General features: G+C 43.8%; 1 protein-coding gene across 8 annotated transcripts in view; it reads left to right on the top strand.

Annotated features, from left to right (window-relative positions):
• Window positions 1-387: 387 nt before the first annotated feature.
• ELAVL4 (ELAV like RNA binding protein 4) overlaps window positions 388-18,571 on the top strand; it is a 78,971-nt gene continuing 60,787 nt past the window's right edge. Inside the window, exon 1 of one of the 8 annotated variants that reach the window (XM_068690610.1) lies at window positions 388-612. In XM_068690610.1, the coding sequence (XP_068546711.1) occupies window positions 595-612 (18 nt within the window). In that variant the 5' untranslated portion in view covers window positions 388-594. Of the gene's footprint in view, window positions 613-15,213; window positions 15,348-15,630; window positions 15,779-17,774; window positions 18,036-18,245; window positions 18,306-18,338; window positions 18,361-18,483; window positions 18,559-18,571 lie in introns of those variants that run through there. The other 7 variants (XM_068690606.1, XM_068690602.1, XM_068690604.1 and 4 more) reach the window with 7 other exon arrangements.

Raw genomic sequence — 18,571 nt, 5'->3', positions numbered from 1 at the left:
CCGGTGAGAAACAAGGAAGGAAGCACCTCCAAGCAGGGGGTGCACACACACTGTGTCCTGCCGGCTGCGTTTTGTTTACTGACAGTACCAAACTGCGAGGCACCTGCGTGTGTGACGGCCCTGGGAAGGAGCAGAGCCCACAGACCTGCCGGGTACGTTACCCCCGCTGGCTTCTCTCCCCCTCCTCACCCGCCCTCCACGCTCCCCCTGCATGGATCTCACACCGCCGCTCTTCCCCACCCCAGCTGCCCCCTTCGAGCTCCCCCGGCTGCTGCCGCCGCCGCCGAGCGCGCAGCTGCTTCCCCACGGCGCCTGACGGGGGATAAAAAGCCCGTCCCCGCTCCCCCTCAGCCCCGTCTGCCCGGGCGCTGCCGCTGCCAAGATGGCGGCGCCGCCTCACGCCGCTGCGTAGTGCCGCGTCCCGCCCCGCCCGGCAGAGCGGGAGACCCCGTCGCCGCCACGTGCTGCCGTCGCGCGCGGTGCTGCAGCTGCTGCTCCTGGTGCTGCTGCCGCTGCCCGCGCTGCTCCTGCCCGCGCTGCTGCTGCCGCCTCGGCCGCCGCCGCCCCCGCGCCTCCTGCACGCCCCGGCGGAAGATGCGCGTGCAGTGTGCGGTGAGCCGAGGGGGGGGGGCTGTGTGTGCGTGTTGGGGGGTGCAATTAAATAGCTGCCAGCTCCTGCAGCGGTTTGCTCCAAGCTCAGCACCGCTTTCTTTCCTTACAGTGTGTAAATAAGGCGTAAATGGGGCAAAAAAGGCAAGGTTGAGGCTTTTGTTGCCTCTATATTAATGGAAAGCCGCGTAGTTCTATTTAACAGTGAGTTTTAGTGTGCCAGCGCTTGGCCTTTTTTATAAAAATAACTGGGGAGAGCACCTGATACGTATATTAATAAAACTAAACCTATTCCCGCTTATTTATTTAAAACCTCCTGAATATTGGAAAGCTTAAATGGGAGCACCGTGCTAGTGGCTGAGCAGCGCAAGCTGGGACGTATTCAGAGCAGAAATGAAACTGATAGTCTAATTTTACTATCCACCCTGAGTGACATACAAAATAGTAAGGAAGCCTAAATGATGGAAAGTAAATTAGATTTTTAAATTAGGTAATGTTTGAAGGTGTTAGAGTATTATTACGTTTATTTCATTGTTAATATTCTGAGATGTTTTAGGAAAAAGTAAGGAAAGATAAATCATACCAAAATAATTTAAATGACATTAAAAAAAAAAAATCAATTACGATGTGAGGCTCATTGCTATGCAGAGGAAGAACCGTTTGCACAGGCATAAACCTTCTGCTTTATTCCACCTATTGAACAGAAAAACACGGACCGGGGAAAAATGTGTGCCTGGCTTTGATGGCAGGGGTGCCTCGGGGTGGGCTGAGGAGATGGCGGATCTTGAACCACGGCTCAGGGCCACGCTGGTTGTGTGGCACCAGCATGTGTGCTTATGCCTCAAAGGGTTTTTCTAAACATGGGTAACACCTCTTGTCCTCATACAGAAGGGATTATATACAAAATTAAACATACAGAAAAATTTATATATGATTTTATATACTTAATATATATTAGTCTTCTGCTGAGAAAGGAATCCCTTGAATTCAGAAGCTTAGTGTGGCTGACGTTAAGACGTGCTGTAGCTCTGGTTGAGCCAAGACCGCTGCCAGGCTCTGGGCTGGCCAGGCCACATGGCAGAGGGAAGGGGACAATCTGTGGCCTGAGAGCCTGGGGTGTCCCCGCTGCCTTCCAGAAGGGCCCGGGGTGTGCTGCCTGTGGCTGATGGCTCTCCCCAGGCAGCTCAAGGCTTGCGTTGGGCTGATGCGCAGAGATAGGCCCCAACAGGGCATCCCTGGAAAGCCTGTCAATTCTTATTGAATATAAGAGCATATTTTAAGATGTAGAATTCTGGTTCTGCAGCATAGCCGCAGAATCACTTTCCGAAGGATGGCTCCTGCTAAAGGCTTGCTACACAGAAACAGTCAGCATTTGCCTAGGCAGGGCATGGGGTTTTATCAGCAAGGTTCTGGGGAGACATGGGAGATGTTAACTGCAAGCCAGTTGGGTGTTTGCATTCAGGCATTGTGGGAACTCCTATTGTACTTGTTTTTATTTTTCCTTTGCATACCTGGGGTTACTGTAGCTGGAAGTCAGTAAACTTTATTAATTTTCTAGAAAGAGATGCATGGCAAATAAGTTCTTAAATAACTCTGTGTCAGCATTCTTCTCAGCTTGTTTCTATCAGCATTAGCCAACTCCTAGTGTTCAAATCAGCCTGGTAACAGTTCTGAAGAATTGCAGAAGTAATCCAAGCGGATGTATTTCCATGGAAGGGTAGTACAGGAGGAAAGAAGTAAAACCTTAATACTGCGAGTTAGATTCCTATTATCTGTAACTGCTTTTTGGCCTTAGGGGAAGTTCATACCTAACAGTTAAATCTGTGTGAAATCACATCATATTTTTATATTGGTCTAGCTGCCTGGATAAAAGGAAAACAGGCGGAGTGTGGCGTTACTGATGTGGCAATGCATTGGGATCCATTTGCAGTTAGCTGTGGATTTGTTCAGGGTGAATAGGGGGAGTGTACAGTAATTATAATTCTGGCCTTGTGAGAATTATACTGTCCTAGGCAGGAGAGAAAGTGCCTCAAAACTAATTACAAAATATGCCTGTCATGCAGGGTTAAGTTTCTGTAGTGTTTTCTTCAGTTTTTTTGAAAAATTTGGGTAGAAGAATCCTACATCAAAACAACAAAGGAGTACAAACAAGATCTAGGATTAAACAGCAAGCAGAAAAATCACGACTGAACTCTGTAACGGTGACAAAATAATTGTGATCACTTACAATTAGCCTGTTTACTTCACGGTACCAATTCAGACTTTTCTAAGAAAGCATATACGCTTCTGGTTTTTTAATTAGCTCTCCTTGATTTTTCTTGCATATCTTAATTAAAAGTTTGGTTGTTGTTGTTAATTATGATGTACTTGTTTAGCCTTTTGTTTAGTCTTTGTTCTGTTTATGAATGCTGCCTTCGAACAGCGTTGCTCTTACTCAAACATCTTGCATGATAGTTTTCCTCTGGGGTTACAGAAATGATAATCAGCCTTATGCTTGTGCTGTTTCCAGGTGCCAGTAAGAGACTCTCTGGAAACGATAGCTCAACAAACAGGCATTTTGTGTTCTGCCTTGACCTAGCATGATTTGTCAGAGACTAAATTCTAAAGCATTAAGTGCTGGTCACTGGCCTGAACTGCTGGTGAGGCTTTTACGTGTCCCATTTGATTGCATTTACTGGTTTTGGTGGTTTTCTTTCTTTTGGTGTGGAAAGAGGCTTATAGTGGAGAATCTAAATGTGTTACAGTTTGAGCCTCCTATACTTTATCAATTTGGTTTTCTTCCCAAATTGTTCATACCATGTATAGTCCAGAAGCACAGAAAACTCTTGACCTCTTGCAAAACAAAAATATGTCAAATATTACAGTATATTACCAGATTCAAAAAGCAATTGACTTGTGAACCAGGCTTGATGAACCATTTTATTCACAATGTCTTTTCATTATTTATTCAGATAATTGATGCAGTGTTTGAAGTCCCCAAAGTGCACAGAAGTATCTGCAATTTCAATGGCATAGTAAACTATTTTTAAAGAAAAATGTAATTTTATGTCCTCATAACAGAAAATATGCAGCCTTTGTTCCCATAATGATTTAAAGTTAATGCATGGGGGAGTGAGTTTAGGATTTCCATAAATTAAGGGTTTTTCCCACCTTTCAACAGTTGGTTTTAGTGCTGAAAAAAAAATACAGATTCTACATGGGTTTGGTAAGAATTCGGTAAGAAATAATTATTCTGGTACCCCCAAACCCACCTCAGATTATCAAAAGTAATAACAAATGTATTATTTGTGAAACTGCGCTTGTATGTTTCCAGTTTAAGAATACCTTGAACAGATGCCTTCTATTCCTGTCCACTTCAGCATGTTTACTGTGCCTAGGTCATGTTCTTGTTTTTGTGTTTCTAAGTGCTCCTATAGCCTCTTCCTTCTAAATGCAGTCAGCTGCTCCCTGATTTGGTTTACATGCTCTTAGTGTCTCCCTTGGGTTCTCTCCATTCACCCATCTTTCACAACAGTCTCTGCAAGCTTTGTTAATCAGCTCATCCATTTGCATTAGAACAATTTTTTTTTCCAGTGCAAGAAAAATTGTTTGCACCCCTTGGTGCTTGCTGTCATTCCTTACTTTGGAGCAAGTCTGTCCCTGCTTCCTGGTTTATTATCAAACATATCACTTGCTGTACTCCTAGCTAAACCTATGCTTCCCTATGTTTTTTTTGCATATATGTCCACCTATGTTATCTGGCCCCTTGCCTGCCTTTTAAAGAAGAAAAAAACATCTTTTCTTCATGATTGATTTCTTCCACTTGGTTCCTTTCATTTTCTTCACTGACTAGTAGTTTTGTCACTTCAGGGATTTCATGCACTATTTCCAGCACAGTTGACTTTATGTGAACTGTTGTGCTCCATATTTCCATGCGATGTATAACTAAAGAGTCTTTGCATCTTGTTGTTCAAGTTTGTCTTTATTTTTATCTTTCCTTCAGTTAAGCTTGCTATAAAACAAAAATACACCTGCTGCTTTCTTATGGGTAATACATTAGTGGGTTTTCTAACCTTTCCAGTAAGCTTGTTCATGGTATATCCTTTCTGTATGTACTTTTGCTTAAGAAAGCATAACTGCAAATTTCCTGTAGTGAGTGTTTTTACACCTCAATTCATGCACTTTGCCATCCTTGATAGCCTCTAGGTGCAGTAACCACATGAAGCTACATTTGGCTAAGCTGGTGCTCACTGCTTAAGCAGAATTCCAATCCTCCATGGTATATAAAAATGGTTATCACTTAGTAGAACTGCTTCCATTGGAGAGGCTTTCTAGGTCAAAAGAGATGGCCTGGCACCCTGGGGGCAAGGCAGACTTGCCCACCTCAGTGCATATTGCCCACTAAGACTTTCAGAGCTTGCCCTCCTGGGAGGGTTCTCCTACCTGAAGCCCACCACTGCTGCAGGCCAAGCTGTAGGTTACAGAAGACTTACTTTACTCCTCATACCTGCTGTTTTGTGGAAGTATTAACACCTGCAGTTAATCTGCTTCAGCTTGTTAAGAGATATGATGAGTGGCTGGCTGTTGGCAGTTGCAGAGGAATGATGTTTAATGAAAAAGGGATGACTAAAAATGAACTTGCAGAAAAAAGTCTTGGGACATGTGTTTCATGTGCTGTTGGGATGTGTCCTTGCCGTTCTGAAGTCCCTGGGATCTATATACACTTGCTGGAAAGGTTACTCCTGCAGTAGTTGTGTGAGGGGTCCGAGTCCTGAATAGGACTTGGATGTAGGAAGGGGGAACCTACAGGAAAGCCCACTGTGCAGTTTGCAGTGGCTTGTTGAAGCTGACAGGTGTGTGGTACAGAGGAAGGAGCAAGAAGATCAAAAGCAGCAAGTGCTGTTTGTCATGCGATTCCATGTCATGCTGGGTGCTTTCTAGTCCATCAGATAACTTACACTGGCTGTGAATGTCAGGCGGCTTATTCCACATGATCTGTGAAGCCTCTCTTTTTTTCCCCAGTAAGTCAGAGCCTTGTGATGCCTTCACACTCACAGGACAGCCAAATTTCCCACCTCGCCAGTGGGACCTTAGAGAAAGAGAAGCTGCTGCTCCACATTTCCCACAGCTGGCAGTGAGACTGGAGGGGTGCGAAACTTTCTTGCTAGCCCAGGCATATTCCTCTGGCGGAGGAAGGAAAGAAATGGGTGCCAGACTTCTCTCCTCTTGTCCTCTGCTGGTATGTGGGGGAAGATATTAAGGTCAGCCCCAGGCTCTGTGTGCTGTGACAGCGTAGGTTGTTCCCTTTACACAGATGGTCTAGCTAATGAGAGTACATTGCTGAGTAGAGTTCTGAATCAGGGTTATTAGTACCCAGAACTAGCTACCCTTTATGAAACCACACAGTTGAAAGAAATCCCTGTAATACCAGGATGCTGTGTGCAGCACAGGCACTTCTTGGATCTGTGTGCCTGTCTTCCTCTTGCTGATCTGACCCTACAGATGTTTACAGGGATGTCAAAGCCCACCCTGTCCTCCTGGAAGGTGCGCTGTCAGTACAATGTAGGTGTGTGGGTTTGTGTCCTTTCCATCCATTCTCTCAAACACAGTGGTTTCCTCACAGACTGAGAGGTGGGAGTTCGCCTTTCCTGCCCTGGTTTGGAGCTTAAAAGCTCCTGGTGCAGGTGGAGGCTGCAGGTGAGGCCTGTTGGGGCAGGTGAGGCCAGGGAGTTCCCTCACAGCATGACCTGAGGCTTCCCTGCTTGCTTGTCTCTGAACCTAATGCTGTGCCCTGCAGACTGTTCTCCTGGAAACCTGTTTGAAACTTTGCCAGGCTGTGTTGCGTATTTAGCATCAAACGATGCTTTTGGGATCCTCCTGTGGTACGGGACTGTCATCGGCTGACGTGCTTTGTTCTCCTCTCCGTTAACCCGTCAGCCCTGCTGCTCAGTGGCTGCACTCTAGCAGAATGGTTAAGCTGAGCTTATGGACAGGAGAGGGAAGTGCTGATGGACAAATTAGGTACACCAGAGCATCTGGCCTGTCCATCTTAATATGAACCTTACAAGTAATCTCTTGTGTAGAAAGTGAAGTTTTCATGGGTTTTAAAATAGCTGAGTAAAGTGAAGCTTTCACTAAGTTTGGTGTTGGGGTTTTTAAAACTATTTCCCTCAGTTTTGAGGAAGCATTTGGAGCAAGATATTAATGTTCACCTCTGTGTTTTTCCTCCAACATTGATTTTTTAGTATCTATTCTTATTTTGGTTTGCATAGTTGGTGTGACTGTATGTCAGATGTCTTTCCTTCATTCATGACTTAAAAGCTTGGGAAACATGTAATAGTGTCTTGTTCTGTCAGATTTTTTTTAATAAATTACTGTTATGATTTTATGATATAATGGAAAGGTTGGCCCTGCTTTCCACATGGAGCAGTGAGTGATGGGATTCGGGCCATTCCTTGCTTCAGGAAATTCTGCATCTGTCAGCAACATGTGCAGAAGTGCAGTCTTGTCATGGGTCTTCTTGTAGCTCCTGGTGTCATGGGCACAGGCTGTGCATGTGAAGTGTCTGAAGTCATGATCTCATCCCAGAAGAAGAGGAAAAGAGGTTTGGTGTGCTTAATGTAATCTGTGTGCCGAGGAAACACTGCCACATTCTGCACTGGTGGCATTGAAGACTGTGCCCTAGCATATGGTAGATGAAAAGTGACAAAGGCAGGAATAAATAAAGCCATGTCATCATCCACCAGCCTGGGATGCTCTCCTCACCAGCTGAAGTGGGTGGCTTCCTGCACAGATGACAGCACCTAAATAATTGGCCTCGTTTTCAATGTTGAGCACCTTTGGTCATCAGCAATGTCAGTGGGAGTTACTGGTTAATGGTTTCATTTGTGCCTTAAATTCAAATAGTGCTGTTAACCTGAAAGGTCAGAAGCTGAGATCTCTGCTAACAAACCGTACCATTTTATGGTGGGCATATGGATATGCTATCTGATATTTTAACAGAAAGGAAAAGATCATCCAGACAATAGAAAAGGAAGGAGAGAATCAAGGGTAAGAGAAAATAGTTGCATGCTCTAAGGCTTTTTTTAAGGACTCAACAGTTGAAACTTTAAAATCTTACACAGCATCACTGCATTTGTTAGTTTTGCCTCTATTTACAGAAACAGGACCTTTGCACAGCAGAAAAAAAATCCAGTCTCTTCATTAACACAGTTTAACAAAATAAAATGCATTCTTTTGCTCACTAGGTATATGTTGGTCACTCATGCTCTTAATTAAGTGTTGTTGGTTTTTTTTTTTACATGATGTCTACTTCTGCTGGCACTAGGGCTATGGAAAATGGTAAAAAATAGGTCTGTTAGTATATTGGGTGAGTTTAAAGTTCCTTCATTGTTCGATGTCAGAAGAACAATTAAGTTTTATCTGAGCAGAGCAGGGTGTCCCTAGATGCAGGTTACAACGCATCCAGTGATACTATTAAAAGAAAGATTGTTTGTTGTTGCATTGGGGAATCCTTATAAAACATCAGGAAAACTGCCTGGAAGAATATAAATGTGTTCAAGCAATGGAATGAAATACTCTTAAACTGCGGGGTGATGGCCTGTAGCTGGATAGATTTTGAGTAGCTGTTTTGATGTGATTGTTGCTTTTCTCAACAGTTATAAATTGTATGTGCTGGAACTTTGTTGTAGGGCTTCTGCTGCTTGGAGTGCTGGAATTGGCTTTAAGTCATGGTCCAGAGTTGAAGCTTTTCTTACTTATTAGGAAGCATCTAGTTTGGAGTTCATGAAACAAACATCAATGAAGATTGCTAAGTGTTGGGCTCGTTAATTTTGTGTGCTTCTAATGATGGGCTTTTACAAGTGCGGACCAACACAGCCTTGCACAATTGGCTTTGTTCAGCTGATACAGGTGCTGTTAATGCAGGTGTTTCCTAATCCCATGTCTGGTTCCCTGGGCTGTCTGAAACTTGCTTCACATTCCTTGCGGCTTGTACTTAAAAACTGCTGTGCTGAATTGCACCAAACATTGTGGTGGCATTGGTATGACCAGAGAGAGGCTCTGGCTGAGCAAGGCTCCCCTTGATTCATTGCTGGTGAGGTCCAGAGCATGATAACCTAAGATGCCTAGAACAGGGTGGGTGAAGTATGCCTTGAAAGTGAGACCATCTGCCATAACTGCCTGTATGAGGAGGTTTAGAGAGAAGAGCCCAGCTGTGGACCTGCATTGTTAGGTGAGGTCAGCCCTTCTGCAGTACCCCAGGGCTGCTGATCAGAACATAAACCTGCCCTTCTGCTAACCTGCCAGCTTCTGCAGGTCAGCCCCATAGATCCCTGGAAATCCAAGCACACTATGGATTGCTTGGGAATTGTGATCTAAGCCTTAAGACAAGTTCTTATAGCTGTAAATGAATTTCAAATAGGTTTCTGTTAAGTATATGTTAAAATACCCATTGTTCATCTGCCTTGGTTTAAAGAAAGCTGAAAATGACCTGCTAAGATATGTCTGTTGTAAAAAGTAGTGTAATGAAGATCATAAATGCACTTGGAAACTTGTAGGAGTTGGATAGGAAAGACTGAAGGCTTTTTGACAGATGAGAGTCATCCAGATCCCAAGACGTGAGCTCCGTAAACTGTAGAGAGCAAGAAGAGCCCTGTGTGATATTTTTTTTTCTTGTATCTGCTTTCCTCTGGCCCCTTCCTGTTTCTATGTCAGTGTGGAGAGTACAGAGTCATCCTTGGTCCTTTCTGCAGTTCTGTGCCTGCTCTGTTTTTTCCACCTTTTCCCCCCTCTGTACTTCACTGTCTTAGTTCTTGTTACTGTTATAAAACTGTCACTTCTGGAATCCAGATTATACAATAAAAAGATGAGTCATGTTCATAAGGGAGCTATTTATTCCTGAGTTTTGGTTTTGGGGTGCACTTGAAGCAATTTATTTAACCCTTAACTTTTTATCTGTAAAAGGAAAGGTGTAGAATAAAATGGGTGTAGTTGAGAAGCTTCCTGCAGAGATGCTTGCAAGTACAAGAATAAGCTCTGGGACATGAGGAGAGCTTGATTTATGTAGCTGAGTCACTTAAAACTTTTTTTCTCCTTTTAAGCACCTTGGGTTTGGGTAGGATGGTGATTACTGCTAGGTACATGATGGGTCTGACCCAGGTGAGACTGAGATTTTTAAATGTGAAGTTGTAAGGCTTGTTTACATTCTGCCTACTGTTATTAAAATACTCCATAAGTGCCAGCTGTTCTAACGAGAAGTAATTGGGACAATTAATAGCTCTTGACACTTTTTATTGTCTTTATTCTCTTTTGTATCTTCCCTGGCTCTGCATCCTTCCTGTGTAATTGCGAGTTGCAGGAGACATAACCCTTCTGTATGCTGCTTGTCAGGCTCCTTTGATTCCCCCTGCACCTCTTCTCTGATCTGTTCTCCTACCAGCCACCTCACGTTCTTCCCCAGATCTTCTTCTGATCGCTGTCTCAAAGCTTGGAAACATCACCTCATTAATCCCCCTTTCAGCTTCTTAGCTTTGTTCTTGCTATTGATATTATTTGGCCTGAGTGCGAGGCATATAGAGCACCATTACAGATGAGTTTAAGCTAGATCCATCAACTTTTCTAAAATTAGGCAATACTGGCTGAAGGACCTTATTCACATTTTTATGAGGGTTTTTGTGCTCACACAGACGCATTAAAAATGGCTGAACTCATGTAAATCTCCATGGTAAGTCTAGACTTCTACAGTGTCTAGGTCCTTTCATTATTTACAAGTAAATACATTTTAAAAATGCAGTCATAAATCTTTGAAAACTTCTTCATTTGTGCTCAGTAGAAACTTTGCTAACTGTATTACGCAAAATTGGCAGCACGTAGAAATGTTTTAACTCTCTCTGTAGGTAGGGTTGGATCCTGCTTATAGCAATAGCAAAGCAAGCTGCAGAATTTATGATGTCTGCTATTGAATCCAAGTTCTAATCTCTAAATTTAAAATGAAGAAAGCAAAATCAGGGGACCAAAAGCATTGAAATGTGTATTCCTGAGACAAAAGTAAAGTAACCAGGGATTGGGGGGATAAGAATTAGTTGCATCTCTCGGTGCTGCATGAACCTAGAATATCGGCTGCATCTCGCTTTGCCGTGCTGACTGTGGTTCTCTAAAATATATTGAATTTTGGCCAGAGAAGATGAGCAATGTGACCGAGGGATGCAGTGTGTTAGCTGGGAGCTGGAGCAGAGCGCAGGGCTGGGGCTGGCTGTGGGGCACTGGCCACCTTTTCAGGTGGCTCAGGTGCTCACCCTCACCGGAAGGAAGGCTTTGCTGGCATGGCAGGTGCTTTTATGTAAGGAGTAGACTCTCATTTTCCTCTTGCCTTTCTCCTCTTCCTACTAGGTAGGCCAAATATTTCTACAAATTCTCCACCTTCTGTTTGTTGTCCCCTTTCTTGGCATTGCCTGCTCGGTTCCCCTTACTGACCCCTCCTTTTCCCTGTAAGATTTTACATGTCAGGAGTGTGTAGGACCGGGGGGTTGTTAACAGCATCTCTGCTTTCTTGCACAGCTACTTGAGGAGCTTTTCTAGGTTTTCACCAATTTCCTAGATCTGTGTGTGCTTATTCACTGCCATGCATGCATGTCCATATCAGTGTGGGTGCCCGGTTTCCAGCTTTGAATGTGAGATATCTCATATCAGTGAGACTTCTCTCCTGATCAGAGCTATTTACATCTACTCATTTGGTTACCTCTGTGCTCTGCTGTGCCCTTGAGAGCTTTGTTCCAGTCTCCCAGCATTTGAACATAAGTATCCACAGTGGGATTTGCAAATACACACATCTTTGGAAAATTGGTGTGTGATACTTAGAGCAGCTATGCAGCATTCAAATTACACATCTCATAAGGCATGAAAAAGAAAGTGGGCAAGCAATGTTAAATAGCATATTTGTATAAAAACAGTTGAATTGTGACTTCTGTGGGAACAGGGACTGCTTGCCTAAGTTTTGTGCATCAGAATTCCTCATTTAGTTGGTCTTACATGTATGTAGGAAAGTTTTTTTTGTTGTTTTTGTTTTTTTTTTTTTTGCTGCTTGTCTTTTTACTTCCAGCATCTTTGAGGAGCTAGATCTCGGCTACTCCTGGATTTTTTCTTTCTGGGCACAGATCAAAAAGGTGACAGGCTTGCCAGGTAGATTCATGATGTATTTAATCTCGCCAGCATCAGGAGGAATCTCAGCACAGCTGGTACTACATTGCATCAGCCCAGGGCTTGTGCAGCTTGTCAGTGGGTCCATGACAGGCAGAACGGGAGGCAGGGATGGGTTTCTGCTTTCCCAAGAGGTTCTTCAAATGAAAGAAATAAATAAGCTCCAAACCACATTGGTCATCCTTTTTCATCTATCGCCTCAAAATGTGCACTATTTCAACTGTGGATCTCTAAACTTTTTGTGGGTAGTGTTTGATTGTGACTACCATTTTATGTTTATCGTAGAGAAACCTTAAATTTAACTCTTCTTTCACAAATATGTGAATTTACTAACCTTAAAGAGCAGTTGCCCAGAGAAAATTGCACTGTCATGCAACATTAGTCTTGATCACACACTCCTGCTTCATTTCCATGGGGCAGCTGGCAAGGTGTCTTATTTCGGTGGTGGTTCTTTAAATTGTTCAGTAGCTAAATAAGCTGATTTTGTTTGTTTATACAGCAGATATTAAGCTGTTCAAATAAGGAGGCGGCTGTTTCTGTGTGAGTACACTGCTCAGTGATCATTGTTCCTCTGTCCCTGGTCCATCCCACCTCCTGCACACATGCATAGAGAATTGCAATCTGATGTGTTGGACTGATTTCTTTTCCTGTTCTGAAGTCTGACTCCAGGCCAAATTGTCCATTGCATCTCAGCCAAGCTTTTTCCACCTGAGTTAGGACTTTGAACATCCCAGAATTGCGTGCTTAGCTTCACATTTCCCTGTGATTTTTGTGGATGGCTTCAAAATAGTTTCCCTGTATGTTTGTAAGGGGCTTGCACCCTGATAAACTCCCTCTGTGTTCTGTTGTTCTTTTTTAGCCAGACCTCATGCAGTGAGGTTTCCAGTGGTGTATGCGGTGGATGAGATTTTAAATTACTATGAGATCTGCTGATGAAAATGCTACGTGTGAGCTCAGTGTTGTTAAAGATAGTGTTGATGTGATATCTTGAACTGGAGACTGTTTCTGCAGAGGTTCTTGAATTACTGCATAGGGCAAACCCTAGTGCTTGGATCGTGTAATGTCCTTTCCTAGCCTGTTGTTTTCTATTAAATCACTTGATAGCTTAAATTCACCTCCTATTCTCCCACGTGTCTCCTTTGTTCCTCATCTACCTGCACCTTCCCGTCTGTTGAACAACAAAATATTCTTTGATCAGAATAAAATATTAACTTTGATAGAAATGTCTGAGGAAAGAATAAACGTAGTCCTAGGTATAAATGTTTAGCCCTCTTCCAGAGTGGGAAATGAGAAGATGGAAAATGCCAGGTTGTGGTTCACAGGCAGCAGCACTTAAATGGTTTGCTATAATCATATTAGGATAGAATTAAACTGAATTCTTTATTTTGTACTGCAGTGAAATAGGACTGTTACTGATCATTTTCTCCTCCCTCTTGCTTTGATGATTAGCGTGGAAACTCGAGCAGCAAAAATTACAGGAGTTCTGCAGCAGTGCACGGAGGAACTGGTGTGAAAGAGTCGGAGTTGGAGTTTTGTGCCCTTGCACATGAGAGCTCTGGTGCTTTCCTAATAGACTGAAAATGAGACTACTGCTGCTTTATAAGAGGTCTGTTCCAGCCACATTGCTCTACAGCTTGGCAGATGGTGGCATGTGAATGGTTTCATATTGATTGGATGGATTTGCCTCGGGGTAAGAGGAGTGTGGGGCTTTAAAGATGCACTTCTAGCTTTTTTCTTTTTGTTTGGGGGGGGAAAAATGTATATTTATAAAACACTTCTCTCAAAATCAGAGGAGTACGTGGTAATCAAAGCACTGAAGTTACCTGGAAATAAAAAGTCCTTAAATAGATTATCACAAAGACCAGAAAGCCAAGAGTACTTATTTACTAAATGATTACGCTTTTACATTAGAAGAAAGTGACACTTTTAATTAGTGTTCAAGGCATATGGTGAATGAGAAAATAAGCTTATTTCATGCAAACAGAAATCGATGCAAATAACCTTTCTCCTTGTATAAAAAGGGATGACTTGAAACTCAATACATATTCAAGAAGGTTAAGTCATTACTGCATCACTTTAATATTAGTTAAAGGCCAACAAAGAAAATCACTACTCTGCATATACTTACTCAGCAAGGATTGCTATATATGAAAGAATCAGCTTGATGGTACTTTGTAGGGGAAAAATCCAAAGAAGCCCTTGTCTGTATCATGCTTTCATTCTTTAACCTCAGTAAATAACCTCTTGGGTTCTGCCTTAGCACAGGTAGTTGCCAGAGATCTTGTAATTCTCATAGCGATCTATCCTGGCTCATGAAGACGCTTGATTATCTTGGCTCGTTGTTCCTTCTCACACCTCTGGTTTATGTTCTAATCTTGTAAGTGTTGTTTCTAAATCCTTTGGTATGAAATGACTCTTTAAATGTTTGTATGGCACCTAGCACAAAGGATCCCAATCTCATTCAAGCCTCTGGGTGTTGCTGTAGAGCACTGGGTGAGTTTATATATAAATATCTTATAGTAATAGAAGTATTCCTTGAGGTGTTTGGCCTTAAATAAAGAGGGGAGGAAGGAAAAAAAAGCGCTTGCAGATGTGGGAATGAGGGGAGTTTGATAAATCAGGAGGCTTATGCACTGTTGAAAAGTGTATCCTTCCCATGTATTTGTCTTGTGCTTTGATGCGTGCAACAGTGATTTCATAAGTGAATTTAAGCCAAAATACGTCATAGCAGTATCTTATCAAGTTGTCTTCAAATTTGCTTGAAGGTATAGTTCATATTTTCTAACAGACTCTCCCCACATGTGAATTACTTGTATGCTGAATTTTGTGTTTTTGTGAAACAACAGTGTCACGCTGAACTTGATGCTAATTTCGTTTCTTCTGCAGTACAGACCATTCCAATGGGTGTGTTTCCCTTTTAATTTCATTTTGTTCTCGGAACTGATTGGATTTTACCATTTAGCTCATTTTTGCTGAATGAATTGCTCCTGCACAAATGTTAAGGTCCCTTTAAAAAAATCAATGGTAAAAGTTGAAGTGCTTTCATTTTTTTTCTTTTTATTTGGGCTTCTTTCTGGGAAGGAAAGACCACAGAAGAGTGCAAAATATATACGTGTTTTTTTTCCCCTGCTTGATAAGCATGTGGTGGTGGGGGGGGTGTTACGCTGTATATCACAACCTAAAGCTATTCCAAGAAAAATCTTTAAGATGGTTACTTGAATCTGTGTACACTGCCCACCTGGTGGTTATGGAGTGAACTGTTACTTTAAAGAATAGTTTAAACAACAGCCATGTTTGGGGCAGGCTAATCTTGCAAAGAGAGCAGTACATATAACAGGAGTCTACTGTGTGATAAGGGGAAAATTCAGCTCACTGACTAGATGTTTTAATGTGCGAACTCTAGGGAAATAACATATTGACTATTCTGTTGTGCGCAAGAAAATTGAAGAACCCTTTGCAGACAGAGGGCTTGCAAAGGATTCTTTCTGTTTCTCTTAACCAAAATCTGTGGCAAGATGTTTGAAATCAGCAGGACGCTTAATGCTGCTTTGTTAAATAATGAGGTAATATTTTGTCACTTTTTCTGGGCAGCATCTGTTTTTTCTCCTTTTTCATATGTTTATGAAGGATTCAGTTTAATCTTCTGAAAGTAAGAGATTAAAAAAATCATTCTTCAATTTATCATTTTTCTTTTCCTTTTGATGCTTTTGGAGAATTGGGTTGTCTTTTATTTGCGGTTTCAATCGGCTGCTGTTGCCTAGGACATTATGCCACGTAAGGCTTCTAAACTGCACAGAGTAGGTAGTTATTAACGCTGAATTGGCTTCTGGTATAGTCCATCTGGGCTCTGTATGAGAGAGCTTGCTAGCGGCTACTGATGCTAAGATACCCGCAACCTTTGGGATGTATGCGTGGTGGAGAGGGGCTCAGTGATATGAGATCACTTCTTTTAAGGGAAACTGTCATTAATGAGTCAAGAAACTGCTCATTTATGGTAAGGAGAGGGAGGGGGGGCTGGGAAACAACCCTGGGATTTCATTTTGATATTGGATTAGCTGTTTAAGACAAGTTTCTTTTTTTTGTGGGGATGGAAGATAGCGTTTTAAAATATGCTTTGCTGAGGGGCTTGCTGGCTGATTCTGGAGAGGCTGTATTGAGAATTTGATGCTTTACAAATATGTCACAACTGTGATGCTGTGGTCAGGCACTTACCCTGAAAGATAAATGGTACTATTGGAAACACGAGAATAAGGTTGACTTTTTCAACAATAGGATTCTGCCTTTGTCTTTACAGAGGGAGGCCTCTGAGGACGTTTGAGCATTTGTTTTAGTGTTCCTTGGAAAGCCTGCATGTGTGGGGTGCTTTTTGGGAAAGTGGTCAGTGTGCAGAGTACCTGGATTTATAGAGCGATGAAATAGCTGGTTTTTGAGGAGAGCAGTTTGCAATTATTGTTTCAGAAAAATGGCTGAATCTTTTGATATGCATAACAAATTTATAGCAACAAAGTAGGCTGAAGTTGGAAAGACTTTAAAAAAAATTCTGGGTTCCTTCTTCGATGTTCGTAATCCAGAAAGAGACCGGGTTTAAAAAAATTTGCATTACAAATTTAACTTTAATATTCGATGTATATTTGCACGTGAATGAATAGTAATATACTAGCTCTGTAGCGTTTCAATGCTAGTGTGTTCAGCCTAATAGGTCACTTAAATATTTGAGTTAGGAAATCTGTCTTCCAAACTAGTTTAATCTTTGCTAGTTTTTGCTAAGCTACAAATGTGCTCAAAAAGACGTATGGTAAGAGAAATTCTCTGCAGTCCTTTTACATTGTTCATATTTTAATTGAATTCAGTGCTCGTTCCACAAATAGGTTGTATGATGTCTTTTAAATGCGATTTTCTCCTGGCTTGGTCTGTTTGTAGCTGGATTTTATAACCTTACTATATTTCATACGTTTTATTGGTGTGTTTAGTCTGTGTGTGTGTTTGAGCGTGTCTGTGGCTGAAAGAAATTTAAAATGTACAGAATGTCAGTTCTGAGCTGAACGGTTCTGAGGGCATATTTTTATGTTTAAAAAAAAAATAAAACTTCAAGAACAGCGATTATTTGATTACATATTTTCACAAGTGTTTAAGTGGGCTTGGTTTGTAAGTGGGTTTTCTTTCTCTAGCAAAGAGAGCTCGGTGGGATTGTAACATGGCCCATCCTAGCTTCCTCAGCTTCTAGCTCCCAGGCTTAAAACCGCTTGCAGTAATACTGAATTTTTAAGAACCGTCTCAGGCTGTGGAGACGGACACCCGAGCGATGAAATTAAACGTTTCCTCCGTGCTGGTAGCGTGGTACGGGCGGCTGTAGTGGAGGTGAACGTGAAGGCACGGTCAGTTGTGACAAGGGGGTGCCGTGCCTGTGACTTTGGCCAGCGGGTGCCTGAGGAGAGCAACTCCGGGTCGGGGAGGGGAAGGAGCGGACGGGTGGCGGTGTGCGGGATCGGCGAGCAGCCCGGGCAGGGCTGCGGGACCGCAGCCGGGGGCCGAAGTTGTTGCACTTTGTCCGCGGCAGCCGGCCGAGGGCGAGCCCGCATTGTTCGACCGGGCGCCTTCTTTCCCCTCAGCCCGGGGGCGCGGTGCCGGGCGGGGTTGTGAGGTGCGGGCGGGCGAGAAGGCGCCGTTGGGGCGCCCCGGGCTGAGGGGCCGAGGCTGCGGGGCCGCTCCACGCCGCGGGCAGCGCCCACCCGCTCCGGGCGGGGCCGGGCCGTGAGGCGACGGGGGCCGAGGGCCGGCGCTCGGCTGCCTTCACGCGGGCCGGGAGCGGCTGAGGCGCGGGGCGCGGGCGCTTGTGGCGCGGGGGGTCAGGGAAACCATGGGCGCTGTCAATCTGGCGGCGGCCGCTTTCAATAGCACCTGATGTTGCGGCGCCTCCCCGCGCGGCGGCGGCCAATGAGCGCGCGGGCGCCGCTGACAGATGGTGCCATAAAGGGGCGCGGCGCGGGGCCGCCGGCAGGCAGCGCCAGCAGCGGGAGCGCGGCCCTGGCCGTCCCTGCCCGCCCGCTCCGCTCCGCGCAGCTCCGCGCCCGCTCCGCGCCCGCTCCGCGCCCCCGCGCTCCGGCTCCGCTCGCGTCCTCGCGCCGCACACGCGCTGTGCGTGGTGGATCTCTAACAAACACCAATAAAAATCAGTTCCCTGAAACCTTAGCCAGTCTGTAGAAGAGTTGAAGCCTTTCAAGACCCAATATTTGCCATTAAGAATGGTTATGGTAGGTATTGGTAGATTTAAGCTCGATCGTAGCGGTTTGCTCTAGAGGTAGCTGTAGAGGCTAACATACAGATTTCCCCAGATCTGCATCATTCTCAGTCTGTGTTTTCACATGGGTTTGGCTTGCTGCTGCTGTGTTTGTACATGATCTCTCCCTTTTTTCCCCCCTCTCTCTCTCTCTCTCTCTCTCTCTCTCCTCTCTCCCCCTCCCTCCCTTTCATATTTAATGTGTGCGTGTCCTTTAATAAAGGATGTACTCGGTCGTTTTAAGGTAATTGTGGCTTCTCCCAGAATAAAGAGAAAAGCTCGTTTCTGATGCGAGGCTGGTATGTGGCTAACCGAAATGCAGAAGGAAGAAGAGGCTTTTTTTTTTTTTTATAAGGGGCGGGGGGGGGAGTTAATTTCCACATTGACATTTTGGAGATACAAATGCGGAGCAAAATCCTTGGGAGGGGGGGAGGAGAAGAAAAGGGGGGGGGGAAGCCTCAAGATTGGTAATTTTCTTTTGGTGGACTGCGCAATAGGTATGGTAATTTT

This window comes from Anas acuta, chromosome 8 (genome assembly GCF_963932015.1).
Source record: "Anas acuta chromosome 8, bAnaAcu1.1, whole genome shotgun sequence".
NCBI classification, from domain to species: domain Eukaryota; kingdom Metazoa; phylum Chordata; class Aves; order Anseriformes; family Anatidae; genus Anas; species Anas acuta.
This window is presented reverse-complemented; position numbering and strand designations above follow the sequence as displayed.